Here is a 17,588-nt window from a genome sequence, read left to right on the forward strand (position 1 = left end):
ACTTCCTTCAGTTCCATTCTGCTATGGATATATCATATACTTCAGTTGCTTATGGTTTAAGATAATGTTTCTCAATGCTCACTCATTTTCTTCTGTTTTTAATTGCTTCCTTTTGTATTCTTTATCTTTTGCATATTATGCTTCTGTTCTCTTTTAACTATAGATTCTTTGGACCACCTGGATGTATTTTTTAGTTCTATAATCACATAATGCATTTCCTACACTGAAGTTTGGCATCTCAATTCTTTTATTTTCGTTTTCCTTTTGTTGCTGCTGAACTTCAATAGCACCTGGCGAACTCCTTGTGTGCAATTATCTCTTTCAAATATTTATTTTATTCTTTTATGTTCTTTATGTTGCACTATAGTTTACCAATTAAGCACTTTATTCTATATGTGAATTTTGTTTCTAAATAATAATAATAGTCCTAGTTCAAAATGCTGTCTCTTTTACAATTCGATTGATTATTTTATTAGGTCTTCTTGGCAGAATTTCAATTCTTGCAATCAATCATAGAGATATATCCCAACTGCAGTTTCACATGTAGTTGTTGTATCCAATCTTTCTCTAGTTCCACCGTTCCCTGAAAAGATGCAAGGGCCCAACTTTTTTGACTCATATATGAGCTTCTCTGTGCATAGGATACCCTACTTGTCTCTAGTGACACTGCCATAACCTGTTGCCTTTTGAAACAATAAGAAGGGCTATGGGCCTAATAATTAGTTTGAATGCAATTATGCAAAATTTTCCAACTATTCTAATGAGTAGAAGGACAATTTTGGCTCCATGCCAGGTTGAATGCCATAGGTACAATTTGAATCCAGCTAGCACTTTTACCCCCCTTGAAGAAAATGCTTAAAATTTGAATTAAAATCCATTTCTCCTTACATGCTTTAGACATAAAAAAATAAGTCTTACTAACAGAATTTTAAGCTATTAATTAAGGAATCAATAAATAGTGCAAATCACACTAGAGATGTATTTGAAATCACACTAAGGTATATTTGAAAAAATCATGGTAAAAATGTATTAATAAAATAATAATAAATAAATAACCTTACCAATTGTTATTTCAAATGCAGGTTCAAGTAGGACACTTAACGAAGCACCAAGACTGGTGAATGTGAAACAATTTACTACCTCAAAGTCTACTACTCAAAAGGATATTACCACTCCAATCACTACAATTCCCAATTTGGTTCCCATCACTTCAACATCACCAATCTTGAATCCAAATTCCAACCCAGATACAGTCTCTCCAGCTTCCACACTACCAATTAACACTCCTACCACACCAAATTCTCCAGTGTACTCTTCAGGTGCTACTTGGTGCACTGCAAGCCCAACAGCCTCACAAAGAACTTTACAAGTAGCATTGGACTATGCTTGTGGTTATGGTGGCACTGATTGTTCTGCAATTCAAGCTGGTGGAAGCTGTTACTTCCCAAATTCTGTCCGTGATCATGCTTCTTATGCCTTTAATAAGTATTATCAGAAGAATCCTGTTCCAAATAGCTGCAATTTTGGTGGAGCTGCTGTAGTCACTAGCACTAACCCAAGTAAGAAAGACTTCTACTAATATGATTCTTACAGATTTTGATCCTCTAAGGTTGTTGACTAATAAGAAAGAAACAATTTTTATTGAATTTATCTAGTGTCATATAATTAATTATGGTAGATCCTTAGTTAAAAGAAGCTATGTCTTTTTTTCTTCAACATATTCATATCATGTTACTTAAGAGTATCCAAATTTGACTCTTAATGTTGATTTGAGAAAATACTTTTTGTTTTGATTTCTGGTTTTATAAACAATTACAAAAATACCATGTTCTTTCTTTTTAAAATTTTGCATAAAAAATGATGTACCATTTCTTGAACAATTGTTAAATGTAAGAAACAAAGCGAGAAATAAAATGACAATTTTCTAATTATTTATATATCGTGATCATTCTTTTCCAACTATTAGACCCTTAACATTAAAGGTTTAAATTAAGTGACAATTTTTAATTTAAAAATAAAAAGCACAAATCAAAACGTGCAAGCCTAGGAAACTGGTACTAGTTCTACCCTGCTGGAAACACTAGCGAAACACATGCTTTGATTGGAAATCAAACGTATCCCTGAAGAGGATTCTTGGGTTCATTTTTTCACAGACAAGAGAAAATAAAATAAGCTTTTTTACTGCACCTTTGAATAGACTTTGAAAGTGTCTTGGGGATATATCTAGAGGAACTAAAAAAGTGCCAGCGAATGGTGACAGAAGTCAAGCTTTTCTCTCTCTACTTTATTAGAGGCTATCACAGAAGCCTCCTATATCTTGCCAATATCTATGAAATTCCTGTCTATCACAATTTGATTTTCAAAAAAATTATATGTAAATAATTAATGTGTATACTTTAAATAAAGACCCTTGAATTAAAAAGGGGTCTAATATATTAATTTATGATCATAGATTGTATAAGTAGCATTACCCTAATAATATTTATATTTACATATGCTTTTATTAAAAAAAGAAAACTTAGTTGATTAGAAGCCTTTTTTAATTTATTAATTTATGTTGCAGGTACCGGGGCATGTCAATATCCATCCACTAGGTGATAATCTTTAACCATCTATTTATTTTGCTCTCTTCCCAGATTTTGTAACATAAAAATCTCACATCTGGTGCTTAAAATTGCAGTATTAGTTCATCGGTCTTGAACACAACAAACACTAGTGGTGCAAATGTTTTTGGCTATGTACCTGTACCAAAGAACCCCTCAGCCTCTGCTGCAGCTGCAACATCAAATACATTTGTACAATTTTGTCTCATTCTATGGCCACTAGCAATTTTAGAAATGAATTATCTCTAACATGAATGAGAGCATGATTTTGCTTCTCTCTTGCTTGGGTTTGGTTTTCTCTCTATTTTGCTTAGAGGGTTGTGTACTAGGAAAGCACATAGGTACAAAACCATCAATATGTCATACATATGATTGATGATAGAAACACTTTGTAGAAAAGTAGCAATTATATGAAGGGCACTAGTAGATTTTTATACCGTACATACTCCTTTTTTTTCTCCTTTATAAGTCTATAGTGTTAATATTACTTTCACCCTTTTTCAGCTTTTCTTGCTACATTAGGCTCTGTAATATTTATAACAAAGCAGTGTTTCTCCATGCAATGGAATATCAGATTGATGCAGTTAGGCATTGTATGGTTGAAATGAGAATGGAGGGAAAAATGGGTGGAAAAAAAGGTAAAGAGACAAAATTATTATTATTTTATTATTTTCTTGTTAAGAAAAATGTAATGAAGAGAAAAACATGGGGTTGATTTTCTCTTCATTTAAACATCAGGAAAAAAAAACTTCACTTTTTTGTCCCCCCTTTCTTCTCCATATCCATATAAAATCATCCATATCTTGTTTGATCTGCGGTTTCCCCTTTACTTTTTGGTTTCTATTTCCAATATCAATTTCTCTTTTATATAAATGAACCCATATTTGTGAATATTAATGTTCAATATTTTAGCTATAAAATATAACTGTTAAGATAAGGAGCCCAAAATATTTTTTTTGTATTCTTTTTCATTCCACTTTTATGCGAATAACCAAGCTGTTGTGTAGCTTGCTTTGCCTCCTACCTACTTTTTATTTCCAAAACAATATTTATTCCAATGAGGGTTACATATAATTGTGTCATTTGACAGTGACATATTCTGAAGCTTTTCCTTCCCTAAAATTAAGGGTGTAATAAACTAGTCATATAATCAGTCTTACTCATTTGTATACTCAAAATTAACGAATCTATAAAATTGAACACATAGATTAATTAATAAGAATTTTTTAAATTAAATTATGATTTTGAATTTAAGTTTCAGTTATTATCTATTGTAGTTTTAAGTATTTATATTACTTAATAAATTTTTAATGAAATGTCAGATTTACTAAAATCTGACTATTGGTTCAAAAGCTTCTATCATAGATCTAATTTTACAAAATTTTATATAAAAATAAAATTTATAAATAATTCATTACACTACTTTATTTTAATAAATAATATATTTTTAAAATATAAAATATTAAATTTTAAACGATTAAATTTGTTAATTTTATATTTTATAAAAAATTATCAAGTAACAAGAAGTATTCAAATTTGCCTTAATTAATGTGAATGGATATAATTTTTTCAGTGTCTTAAAAGAAAAGAAAAAAAAGAGAAATAAAGTAAATATTTTATAGACTTTGACTATAAAAAATTTCTATCTACTCATTATCATTCTTAAATTTGTTATTCAAAGATAAAATTTTTAGAGATCTTTTAACTTTTTTTTTTTCATCTTTACTCTTTCTTTTTTTGTATTCAACTTCATTCATCTTCTTGTATTTAATTCTTCTCTTCTTTTATACTTACCTGTCAAAATAAAATTAAATGTTTAATTTTTAATATAACGAGAAAGAATTCAAATTTAATTTTTTGTATAAATATAAATATAATGTTAAATATGATATAAAATAAAAATAAGGTGACTTCTTTCAGTACTACATGAACTTGTAGGAACTACTATGCTTGGATTAACTACCTATGTTCATCTAATACTAGAAGTAATATACTCTTTTTAAACTGTGAAAGTAATTTAAATATATATATATATATAACATTTTAAAAATTGTGTTAAAATAATATATTATTAACAATTTTTTCCACAAACATATTAAGAAAGTGTGTTAAATGATTCATCTATCAGGCAGTTTAGACACATACAGTGTAAAACAATCTCAACTAGATGAACAATTTTGGTGGCTGTGATCTAATGAAGCTATAAACTCAGAGATCATAGATCATAGCAAATGAAGTTGCTTTTGTCTCTTCAGTTATTTAACTAAACACGTAATCAAAGTTATAATCCAAACCATGTTTGGCTTAGCAACGAAATGGGATAATTAATGACTTTGCTTTTAGGAAACATTTTGCAGAAAGGGGTCAAAACACTTTCCGAAAGAAACCATGTCGGCTAATTAGAGATTCTGCAATGATTATTCCTTGATGCGATAACGACAGTACCATGAATGGGAATTATCAAATCCACTTTTAATTACTTAGACGAGGCCTTCTCTTCTTGTTCCCATCAAACCACATGCACGCCATCGTTATCTAGTAATGCTTAACTGCTCTCAAAATGTGTTTATTTTGTGGTTTGAATTTCTCTCACACGCCTTTTTTCTTTTAATTTTCTTTTCCAGAGTGAATAAATAAAATATAACATGAGATTGAATTTTGTGTAAGAAAAATATTAAAAGAGTTATTTTCATGATATTGTAAATGTTGATATTCAAAACATATATATAATATGTGTTGAGGCGTGAGAACGAAGTCACACATTTATTAAAATTGAAGAGAATTCAAGAATATGTAAGTATGGTAAATATTTTTATTAGTATAAAACTTTTTAGTTGGTGTCCAAAAATAAAATTACGAGAATTTAATTTCAAAATAAATAATCTCATACTAATATAGATATATAATAAAAAGTTAGCATAACCAAAAAACGATATTTCAATATAATAATAATTAAATCTTATTTCATCAAATGGGTAATTAAAATTAAATTTTTATAAATATAATTAATCAAACAAAATTTTTTAATAATTTTTTTAAAGTATTTTTAGTCTTCTTTTAATTATTTTTATCAGATGAAAAATCATATAATTCAATTTTTTTTGCTAATGTCACCAAAAATCTTATCTGCACATAATCAAGTTACATAATACTAGTTCACTGAATTATATTATAGAAAAAAGCACTCACAATAACTCCTATTAGATTTAAAAATGCCCCTTACACCTTCGTGATGAAGAAAAAGTCTTCTTACACTTTATTAGAACTTAAAGACATTGGGGTAAAAGAAAAATATGCCATCAACCCATGATACATAGGTTATTTTTTATTTCTTAAAATTAATGTAATTTTATTTGGAATCTATGTTCAACCTGGAGAATTGTTTAGGATTGTCTCAATAGATATTATAACTAGCAGTATTATGTGAATTGCATGAATTTATAAATAAATGTAAAAGTTAAAATATAAATCAAAATAGGGTGATAAACATCATCATCAACATCATAACAATTAAGATATTATTATCTACAAACAGACGAGGAACTTAAGTGGATCAAAAATTGAGGGACTATTGGACTTTGAGTTCTTATGTAGAGTGTGAATGATAATAATTCACAAGCCTAATGTAAGCACGACCAAAAGCGAAAACATTGTTGGACTTTTTTAGACCATATTGAAATCCTTTTGAATATTATTAGTCAGATAAATGTAGAAAAAAATATACTTATTTAAAGGGTTTTTTTACACGAGACAAATTATTTTATTGTTTTTGGCCACATAAGTTTCATATGTATATTTAAGAGGAAAAAATCATGCACTAACATGTATCAACTAAAGGAAAGTGTTGTTTGACATACACAGGTCCACGGTTAAAATTATGTGTCAAACTTTCACGTTGATTCATTTAATACTCACAAAACTCATATTGATCAGTTTAAAAAGCAACGTGCTCTTGTAATCTAATGAAATTCTGCTCTTGCATTTTATGATCTTTTAAAAAGACTCATTGTGATAAACCTATGCTTAATAGTCACGGTTTTATGGTAAGTTTGAATGCGGCTAGTGAAATTTGATGTTAAGTTTCATTCTTCTGGTGTAATCTATAATTTTGTTAACAATGAAGTCAAGTATTGGCTCTTTTTTCTGGAACTGTGAATTTAGATATAGTTTGAAATTGAGAAAATGATATTAAAAAACTACTAATATTATTCATACAATATGTTTTATAATACTATTTTTTAAATCTTTCTATTACATCAACTATTTGATTCTATAATACTATGTTGTACAAAATAAAAATTATACAAGTATAATTTATTATCTTAAAAATACTATATGTGGTTATGTGTTGGGTAAAAAATAGAAAGGAATTAATTATTTTTTTTATCCACTTCATATGAAAAGGAAAAAAAAAAACAAAAGAAGAAGAACAAAATAGTTAACTTAAACATGCATACATTTACAAACTCTCAACATATTTTTTATTATTTTATTATTTTTTATTAAACAAAACTATAAACTCTTGCCTTTATACATAAAGGTTCAAGCTTCCAATGCACCTCAAAGATTACATGTTATTATGTTTATTTTTTGAAAATCTAAATTTAATTTAGCCAAAAAAAAGAATGGAAACAAAGTGTGTTTTGAGAAAAATAAAGTTTGTCTCAACAAAATGGAAAAATTTAAATTTAACTCTAAAATGAGAACATTATAAGAATTAAACTAAAAATTAAGTAAATTCTTTTAACATGAAAATACAACTTTAATCAAATTTAGTTTTTTCCTAATTCTAAGAGCATAGGAGATTAGGGTCTGGAAAAAAATAGAAAGAGCATTGTAACATAGAAAGAAAAGAGAGAAATTGAAAGAGATTGAAGGAAGGAAGAAGCAAAGAAAAACATAAAAGAATTCAAGAACACTATATTATGATTTTATACATTGTTATGAATTTTTCATACATATTTAAATATATACATAGTAAGTTTCATGTAATAAAATCAATCTCATAATGTTTAAATAGCTAAAAAAAATAAAATAAATATTACAAAATTAGAAATTTTTGCTACCACGACATTGCCTCCATTGCTGAAATTGCCGCTTGTCCCTCTTTAATCACCCTCAACCACCAAAATTTACTATGAAAACTCCTTTCTTCCTTCACAGCAAAATTTTTAGGAGAAAAAAAAATTATAGGAGGTAAAAATAAATTTTTTTTTAAGAAGAGAGATTTGAAAAAAGGGATTCCATACGAGAAAGAGCAAGTTTGTTTTTTCAAAAAGAAAAGATAAAAAAGTGAAGAGAAAAAAAAAACTCCAAAACGAAAGAAAAATACTAAAAAAATGAAGAAAAGAGAACAAAAGAAATCATATATAAAAAAGAAAGAGGAAAATCACACTGCCTCCACTGTTCAAGCAACCATTACTCTCACTTCAGCCATCCTACCATAACTCAGGTTGCATTATAAGTATCCTTTACTTTCTTTTAATGTAAAACTCACTTTCTATATTTCAAAGTTTTATAACTTAAACTTAGTATAAATAAAAACATAAATGCAAAATGGGAGAAAGAAAGAAATAGAAAGATTCTTTAACTTCTAAATATTTTTATTATTTTAAATATAGTGACTTTACCGCAAAATACAAAGAAACGAAAAGGTTACCTTTTCAAGCAAAGGAGCTACCATTTTCAACTTTTCTTCTTTCTTTTTTTTATTCTTTTTTTTTTTCTCTTCAAACCATGATCTCCATCAACCTTACCTTCACTCCTTCCATGGCCCCCTCTTGAAAAAGCTCACTCCATGTCCTAAAAATTACACAACTCTTCAAATTTGAAATTTTAAAATTCTAGACATTTTTTTCCTTTTTCATTAGAATTTTTTGTTGTTGTCTAGGGGTCTAAAATTACCAAACAAAAACCGTTTTTTGTGTGTCTAATTTTTTTGACCATCTAGTGGCCCAAAATGCACCAAACAATAACTCTTTTTTTTCAAAATTATATTTTGGGCTTACTAGTAGCCCTAAATTCACCGACAACAATTTTGTTTATTTTTATTTTATTTTATTTTATTTTTTGTCTAAAAAAATAAAAGTTCTTATTTTTTTTATGTTATTTTTAGCCCATGTTTTATTTTATCTATTTTATCTTATCTTAAATAAAAATATTTTATTTCTATTTTTTTTATTTAGTTCTCTTAATTCCGTTTATCAATTTTTTCAAGCAACAATAAGCATAACAATAACAACAAGAGTTTGTTAAAATTGATTTAAGCATAATAAAAAAATTTATTCTTTCAATCATGTTATATTTAGTATCACCATATTTTTCATGTTATTTTATTGTTTGAATTCTAGTTATTTATATATGTTTCTTTAGTATTATTATTCTTTATTGTATTGGATAATTTTATAATGTTAATGTAATTTGATTTTTTATTCATGTTTACCATTCTTTTATTTCATGGTTAGTGAATTATTTTTAATTTATATTATATTCTATAAACAAATAATACAATATTTACTTTTAACATTTTCGGTGATACTTTTACTCTTTTAACATTGTGCTAGGTGAGAAGAAATTATTTTGTAGTAGAAATAAGTTTTATTTTATTTTTATTGATTCGTTGTTTTATTGTTTTTAGATGGGTGACCCAAAATTTTTCAGATTCACGGCACTTAGAATCAGTAGAAGCGAACGGTGGTCGATTGCAAACCCTCTTTCACTGTATTTATAAATTTGCAAAATAGGAATTTGTATATAGAAATTAGAGAGGAAATTTGTTTTTTTTTAAAATGAGATGTAAATATAAATTTAAGTATATTTAAAATTGAAGAACTTTTCGTAGCTTAAAAAGGGTGGTGTCCCTTTTAATCTAAATGTTTTTATAGCAAATAAAGCATGAAGAGTGCAGGTGGAGAGTTTCCACTTTCCATGGGCTGGCATTGTTGGGTGTTGGGGTGAGAATTTAAGACGAAGATGGCCTGCTGAAGTCACTGTCTCTTGCTCTTTCTGTAGGATTGTGATTCTATATCCATTTTTCCATTATTTGCAGCTCTGTTTTTTACATTCTATACAAGTTAGGTCATTCGTTGGAGTGTTTTAGTTCACATTGAACTTAAGTCAAAATTATTTATTAAATATTTTAAGATTTGTTAAAACAATAATAATAAATTATTATTATTATTATGTTAGTTGATCAGTTCTTATTATTGAATTAGTTTAATATTTTAATAGTTGAAGTTTCAAAGTTTATTTTTTAGCCTTTAATTTTATTAATGAAATTTTCTTTTAATTATTTCCCTTATTTTTTTATCGTCTTTTTATAATAAAAATAACTAAAGTAAATAATGCTTTATAAAGTTTAGAAGTAATCCAAGTTTTTTAAAATTTCAGATTAAAATGTTCAAATCCATAATTAATTCTTTATTTATTTATTTTAATTTATAATATATCTTAATATTATTTAATCATATTTCTCTCTATATATCAAGTAGCCTTTTTTGTATGACAATAAGAGACATAAATATAAATAGTATAATTGTATATAGATAATTAAGATTATAAGATTTAAAAAATTACATAATCATTTAAAAAGATGAAGTGACTTTTTTTTAAAAATTACATAAGTTATATATTTCTATTAAGATGCACATAAATAAAAGTTATATTTGAGAATATTTTTATAAAAGATTATTTAAGTATATATTTATACATGGTTTAAAACTTATGGAGTTGGACAGTGTATAAAGAAAGCTTATCGACTTGATAGTCAAGCTATAATATAACTCACCTTACATACGTTTCAAACATAATGATTTAAATTATATATATATATGAGAAAAAATTTTCTTAAATTAGTATAAGTTTAAAAACTTTTTATTTAACTCAAATCTAATAGTAAATAAAATAATAAATTATAATCTGTTAAATTTAAATTAAATAAAAAATTTTAATTAAGTGTAAAATTTTTTAAATTTATATTAATATAAAGATCTTATCTTTATATATATACACATAAATCATGGTCTATTATAAAATTTTCTGTTATAAATTTAATGTATTATAAATAATTTTTTAAAAACTAAGAGATAAATTAGACTAACTTAATATACTAAACTATGTAGTGATGTTATTTTTTAAAAATTAAAAAAAATAATAATAATTAAATTAATCTATTTCTTTTGCATATTACCACAGGACAAACAAAGGGTCCTTACCCATGGCCCACTCTAACCTGTACCATGTGCTTCTATACCACTAAATACCCATTAAATATTAAATCACATGATATAAAAAAAATCCCATTTTGCAAATAACTCTTCCGTCTTCCCTACATTACCATCAATGGAGGAGGAAGACAGACACAATCTTCAACCCCTCATACCCTTCACCACCACAACCTCCTATTCACACAACCCTCCTTATGATACCCCCAAAAACCCAAAACACTTCAATTCCGACAACAACATCATTCTCCGAATCCTCTTGGTTCTCACAGTAGCTATCATTTCAATTTGGGCCAATTACGAGGCCTCCAAAACCTTTGACATAACCATAGTAAACGACGCCTACGATTCCCCCGCTGGGCGCCGTTTCGCTCTCTCCTATGTCTCCAACGACAGAGCCACTCGCATACTCCAAAACACAAGCTCCTTTGTCGAACACTTCCTTTACCCCAATGATAATAATAAAAATAATCACAACCCCAAGAAGCATATAGATAGTGTCATCCTTCGCCTCGCTCGACGGAATCTCAACGCCACCGCCGTCTACGCTGCCGGGAACCACCACAACGATGGTAGAAAAAATTTCAATTATGTGATTGAGATTAGTCCTATGTTACTTAAAGATAAAAATTATAATAAAGTCGCTATAGTGGGTGCAATCCTACGTGGCATGGCTAAGGCGTGGCTATTTGATGCGGGGTCTAGGGCCCCACCAGGGCTTATTGATGGTATGGCGGAGTACGTGGCAGAGTTGGCCGGGTTCCGCCGTGACATGGTCGCCGGTGGCGGCGGTGGGTCGCCGGAGTGTGAGAGTCGTGGTGGTCGGTGGTGGGAAGATAATGAACCTAGACATGTGGCACGTTGGTTGCATTATTGTGTAAAATACAAGGAGGGGTTCATCCAACGGTTGAATGAAGCCATGAGGGACACGTGGCATGATCGCATGGTGGATGAGGTGTTGGGGATGCCAATTATGAAGCTTTGTGGTTTGTATAATAATGCATCTTGGGTTGGCTCAGAGTGATCTCACAGCTTTGTGTTCAAGTGGGTTTTTTTTCTTTTTTTTGGCAAATATTTTATTTCATTTGTTGTTTGTAATTATTATTGAAATTGATATTCAACGTTAAATATAAAACATTTAGTGGTTTGTGGGTTGGCCAATAATACTTTTAATTAAATGAATTTGCATGTATAAATAATATTAACAATCACATGGAATTGAGATGATGCATGTGCAATTATAAGTCACCACCAGATTGGTAAGAATGGTGAGGTGGATGTTGTGTGGGACAACAATTCCTATTCGTATAATTTTATTAATGGGTTATTTGTAAATATTATAGTTTTTCATCAGATTTATTAATAATTATATCTCTCACTTTCAACTTTAATTTGTCCAAAGAAAATGTGGATTTGAGTAGACTACAAGTTTAGAAATTAAAGAACTATCGTGCTGTATATAATATGAAAAGTTTTCTGCGTAACATCAGTCAAAACATTGGAAAAAGACAGTTCATGGCTAAATTATTAGATTAGTTATATTTTCACCGTTATATTAAACTGAGCATATTACATCTTAATTTAATGCAAATTATTATAATAAATCCATTTTTATAAATAGAGTATTTATCACTGTAACTATTTTTTTTATAATTTATTATGTGTATATTTTAAAATTAAAGTTAATCTAGAATAGATGTATGAATTAAAAAAATTTCTGTTATAATTATTTCATTTTCTATTCATGTTTTTCAAACTTCTTATCTTGTATAAAATTATATATTTTTTAATACATGTTTTTATATTTACAAAAATAATCTTAATTTTTTATATTTTTATCAAATTTAAAGTTTATTTTTAAGAGTGTTATCTCTTAAATTTATATTTACTAACTATTTTATTGTAAATTAAAGTACACTATTTAAAAAAAAATATTAGTATAATTTTTTTTTATTTATCACATATATATTTTAAAATTAAAATTATGTATGAATTACACTTTTCTTATTTTAATAAATTTTATTCTAAACTTTAAATATTTCATTTTTGACAGTTTATGTTTATTTTTAGATTATGCTTTAAGTTTTCAGGACAAGATTTTTGGAAAGATTCTGGTGCAGGAGATCTCGCTCAGACGAGGTAAATTTTGCCCAAGCGATATTGAACGTATAGGAATACAAAGTTACATGGCTATCTCGCTCAAGAGAGATGCTTCTCGCTCAGGCGAGATAAGATAAATACAGCTCAACTGTTACCTCGCTCAGGCGAGAGTGATCTCACTCAAGCGAGGACTCACAGAAGAAAGATCGTGTTCTCTGGACACCATCTCGCTCGGGCAAGATGGAGCTCGCTTAAGCGAGCATATCAGAAAATAATGGGTAAGGCCACTATCTGCATTTCTCGCTCAGGTGAGATACCTGTCACTTAAGCAAGATGTCGTAGCTCAAGCGAGAGCGCGTAGGGCTGAGAGGTATTTAAGAGATTTTCAGCATGAAAAATTTATTTCATTTAAAAACTCACGTCCCTCTCTCAATTTTCTCTGAACTCTCTCTTCTATTATCTAGATAAAAGCCTTAGAAATTCTGATTTTTCTTCAAAGCTGAGCTTGGATGTTGAACATAAATGACTTCAAGTAAGTTTCTTTGGATTAAACTTGATTTTCTCTTATCATTTTTCCTGTTTTTGTTTCTTATGAATATTTCTTGGTATTCAGGAGAACTTCCATAGTTGACCTTCAATCCTTCTCAATATCTTTCTATGAACTCATTTTCGAGGTAAGGAGGGTTCTATTTTATCGTTATATTACAATATTTATTTTGTGCTTATAGAGCATTGTTACATGAACATCTTATGAGAACATGTGGTGGAGATATTTATTGTGTGAATAGTTAATGAAAAGATGTTTGTTTGATTGTTTGGATTGATTGACTGTTTAGACTAAATAATTGATACATGCAATATGTTATGAGTACTTGATGTGAAATGTTATTAAACATACTGTGTGGTTATTATGAGATTTTATAAAATATATCTAAATAAAATAATATGCTGAAATGATATTGATTTGAAAGGATTTAACAGTTGTAATTATATCAATAAGTATATGAGTAGGACGGATTGGAATGGAATTAGTCAGAAAATGTTTTACTAAGCACGATCTTATGAATGAGAAAAAGGATAATTCTGAGAATGACTTAAGAGTCAGGTATGGATTGGATCTAGTGTGAATAGTTACAGAGATACACTAGGTGTATAGAGTCTGAAGAGGATGAAAATCTGGAGGAAACGTAGGGTGGTAAGCGACATTCGCTTATGTGTACACACTTTTTCTGACTAGACTCCATACCTGACTGGTAAGCGTCAGTCAGGTATGGAGCGAATGCGTCACATGGCCTCACACTCGTTTCCTGACTAGACTCTTGACTATGCCTTTATTAAGAGACCTAATTATTGTACATGTTGTATCTGTGTGCATGAGCTAACTGACGACTATTTACCTAATTGAGTAATACCTCAAGAAATGCTGGAGGCATCGATATCTGTGATCACAGTGCATTGAGAGTACGTATTTGGAATAAGAAAACGGATAATAGATTAATAAATAATTGAATTATGAGTTATGTAAATATGTTTGTAATATGAATTTGTGAGATTGAATGTATTGTATTTACGTTATAAAGTATGATTCTATGATAAATGTTTTATGAAGGATAGAATAGACGTTCATCCTTACTAATTTTCAGGAAATCAGGATGACAAAGCATCAGAAAAGAGTTAGATTAATAGATAGATCAATATATAATAGGTTAAATTATATATTTAATGAATATCAAAGACTGTGTTATTTTAAATTTGTTGTTCTTGTGGAAGATGACCTAGAACTTTTGTTATGTTAGAGATTGATTTCTTTTGCAGTATCCCGTTTGATTTTCTTAGGAGTAGAATACATCAGACCCTATGTATATATATGTATAGAGGTACGGTTAGGACTCCGATAGCCCTTACTTATCTATTCACTTATCGCGACCACGACCATCTAGGAAGAATGTCTATATGGACCTCCGAGCGCGTTACTGGCACAGAGGTCATGACTGATTCAGGCGATCGTTACCTGGAATCAGATGATGATCTGGATTCAAAGGATTTAGCTGAGATAGAGAGTTGGCACAAGGTCGATGATTAAGACTGGTCTGCTCAGGGACTTATATTTGTTTATGTGATGTACATATTTTGGTAATGTAAATATTGTTTTAAGTCCTATATATTTTGACAAACAATTGTAATTTTTATATTAATATATGTAATGAATATTCAGGTTTCCCATGAAAAAAATATTAAATTTTAGTTGTGATATTTATTTATTCTTTACAATATTTATTATTGTTGTTATATTAGCACTGCAAAATTTGAAATTTTCATTTACATACAAAAACTTAAAGAAAAATTTCACTAATTTGCTATAATAAGTTCATTATATTCAGAAACTGATGTTTTATTTCAAACAATTAAGAATAAAATATAAATTGTACAAATTTTTTATTTTAAAGTGTTTTAGTATTCTTGTTAATGAAAGCTTGTGAGGTCAGTGTAATATGAAAAATCAATAAAATGAAAAATGAGAACATGTGTTAAGATCTACCGAAGATATAAAATGGGTGTTTAGAAAGTTAGATTATTTACTGTTTGGGATTTGGGATGGGTGCTTTGTGTTAGTGGTAAGAAGATAGAGATTTGAGTATAAGAAGATGAAGACGAAAGGGAGAAGAAAAAAGAAAAGCTGCCAAAAACTAGATCTAAGATCTGAAGAAGAAGATGATGAATCTTTCTAAAGGAGTTAGGGTGTTTAACAGAAAAAGACTTATTTAAAACTTTTTTAAAAGTTAGAGGATTAAAATGCATAAAAAAAAAAGAAGTTAAATAACGAAAATAAATTTTACCTTAAAGTTAAGAAATAAAAAAAAATTGCCTAATAGTAATAATAATATAACGAGTAACAAACTTAATTGAGCTAAGTTAAAAAATTAATTAAATTAAAACTATATATAAAATAAAATAAATTTTGTAACTTTATTCAGGCCTTAAATTTAATAACCTGGTTCTAGCTTAAATGGCAAATAGGATTCATGTAATTACAACGTAGTTCTGTTGCCTCAAATGAACATTTATTCAAAAACATGGAGAGACATGCATTTTGTTTACATATGTCAGTCGATATACACAAATTTTGTTTCTGTGGGTTAGAAGGATGAGACATTAAGAACCTGTTTGCCTCAAATGGTATGATTAGTTGTTTGTTTCTTGAATTATTTTTTTGTTCCATCTCTTTAATTGTCTAAAAATATATCACCAAGGCCACTTTTGTATACATGCAAATAGGCCTTACCAGTTTCTTTTTGCACACAACTACAATGTTTTGGAAAAAGATTAAAACAAATGAAAATGTCCTGATTAATTAATGTTTTGCAAATATAATAATTCCATATGTTAAATTGAAGTGGATAGAAAAAAGTTCATAAGAATATATAATATTTCTCCTATGAATTAAAAATAGTTTTAAAAACTTAATTAAATTAAAAATATTTAAATGTGAATTCAATTTTAATATAATTTCATTGCAAAATTAGTTTTGTTCATTATTTTTCAGTCTTGCATTCTTTTTAGAGCTGATCAAGCATATTGATACCTTTGTTTTGCCAAAACAACCAAGAGAGTTGACCCAATTCTTGAAAATGGGTTAATAATGTCAATCTACCTTGTTATTATAATGAGTTGGTGGGTCAGCCACTTAAATAATAAAAAATAAAATTAAATAAAAAAAAATGGATTGATTAAGAGGTGGGGATACAAAATAGAGTAGCGGTTGAAAGTAATGAATAAGCTTTTTAAAATTATAAAATACATAAAAATGAGAATTAATCTAAGGAGTCAACTGATTTTGCATTGTCCCCCACTCCTTAAATCATTACATTATAAACTAGGGAAATTTTGGTAAACTGCATCAGTATTATTATATTAAAATACAATTTTTAAATAAAAATTAATGATATATAACAAAATTAAATTAACAGAATATTTTTTTTCAAAAATTAAGAAATAATAGGCTAAATCTTTGGAGTATTGCTCATTAAAAAAGTAGCTATTGAAAAACAGGGCTAGTCAAAGGTTCAACAGTTTTTTCAATGATTCAAGGTTACAGATTCTGGGTTTTGTTTTGGATTTTTAGCCTATAAGTTTGAATAGTTTCGAACAAACATGCTTTGTATTTTAGTGATTATCAATTAATGCAATGTTGTATTCTGTTTTGGGGTTTTGAATGATCTAATTGTTGCTCAACAGCTCTTTGAACTTTTTTAATCCAAACTTTTCAGATAAAGAAAAATGTTTAATGCACTCGAAGTACAACCAAAAGTATCTTTATTGTTTCACATCACTCTTTTTCACTATTATTTTTACATATATTGAAAATTTCATTTACTCTCTCAACTCTCTTTTGTATATGAAATGGTTTGATATTTTATGACAAAAAGAGAAAATATATAAACAAAAATTACTTGAACAAATAGTGTTTCAAATGAATCTACATCTTCTAAATGAGCAAGCACGTAGAGTGAGAAAATAAATATACATCCATTATTGATTTGAATTGAAGTTTTTGTGTAAAACTAAATTCAAATCAACAATAAACATCTTGATTTTCTCACTTTATACACTTAATAATTTTGAAAGAAAACAAAATAAAATTTGAAATGAAGGAGAAACTTAA

At 28.1% G+C, this 17,588-nt stretch overlaps 1 protein-coding gene across 1 annotated transcript; it reads left to right on the forward strand.

Annotated features, from left to right (window-relative positions):
* The first annotated feature begins 10,908 nt into the window (after nt 1–10,908).
* Nucleotides 10,909–11,849, forward strand: LOC113854200. Its single transcript, XM_027485087.1, has one exon. It carries the CDS (start codon nt 10,944–10,946, stop codon nt 11,847–11,849), a length of 906 nt encoding a protein of 301 aa, XP_027340888.1. The 5' UTR covers nt 10,909–10,943.
* Nucleotides 11,850–17,588: the final 5,739 nt, after the last annotated feature.

Source organism: Abrus precatorius, unplaced genomic scaffold, assembly GCF_003935025.1.
Source record: "Abrus precatorius isolate BTA unplaced genomic scaffold, Abrus_2018 Scaffold11, whole genome shotgun sequence".
Classification (NCBI taxonomy): Eukaryota; Viridiplantae; Streptophyta; class Magnoliopsida; order Fabales; family Fabaceae; genus Abrus; species Abrus precatorius.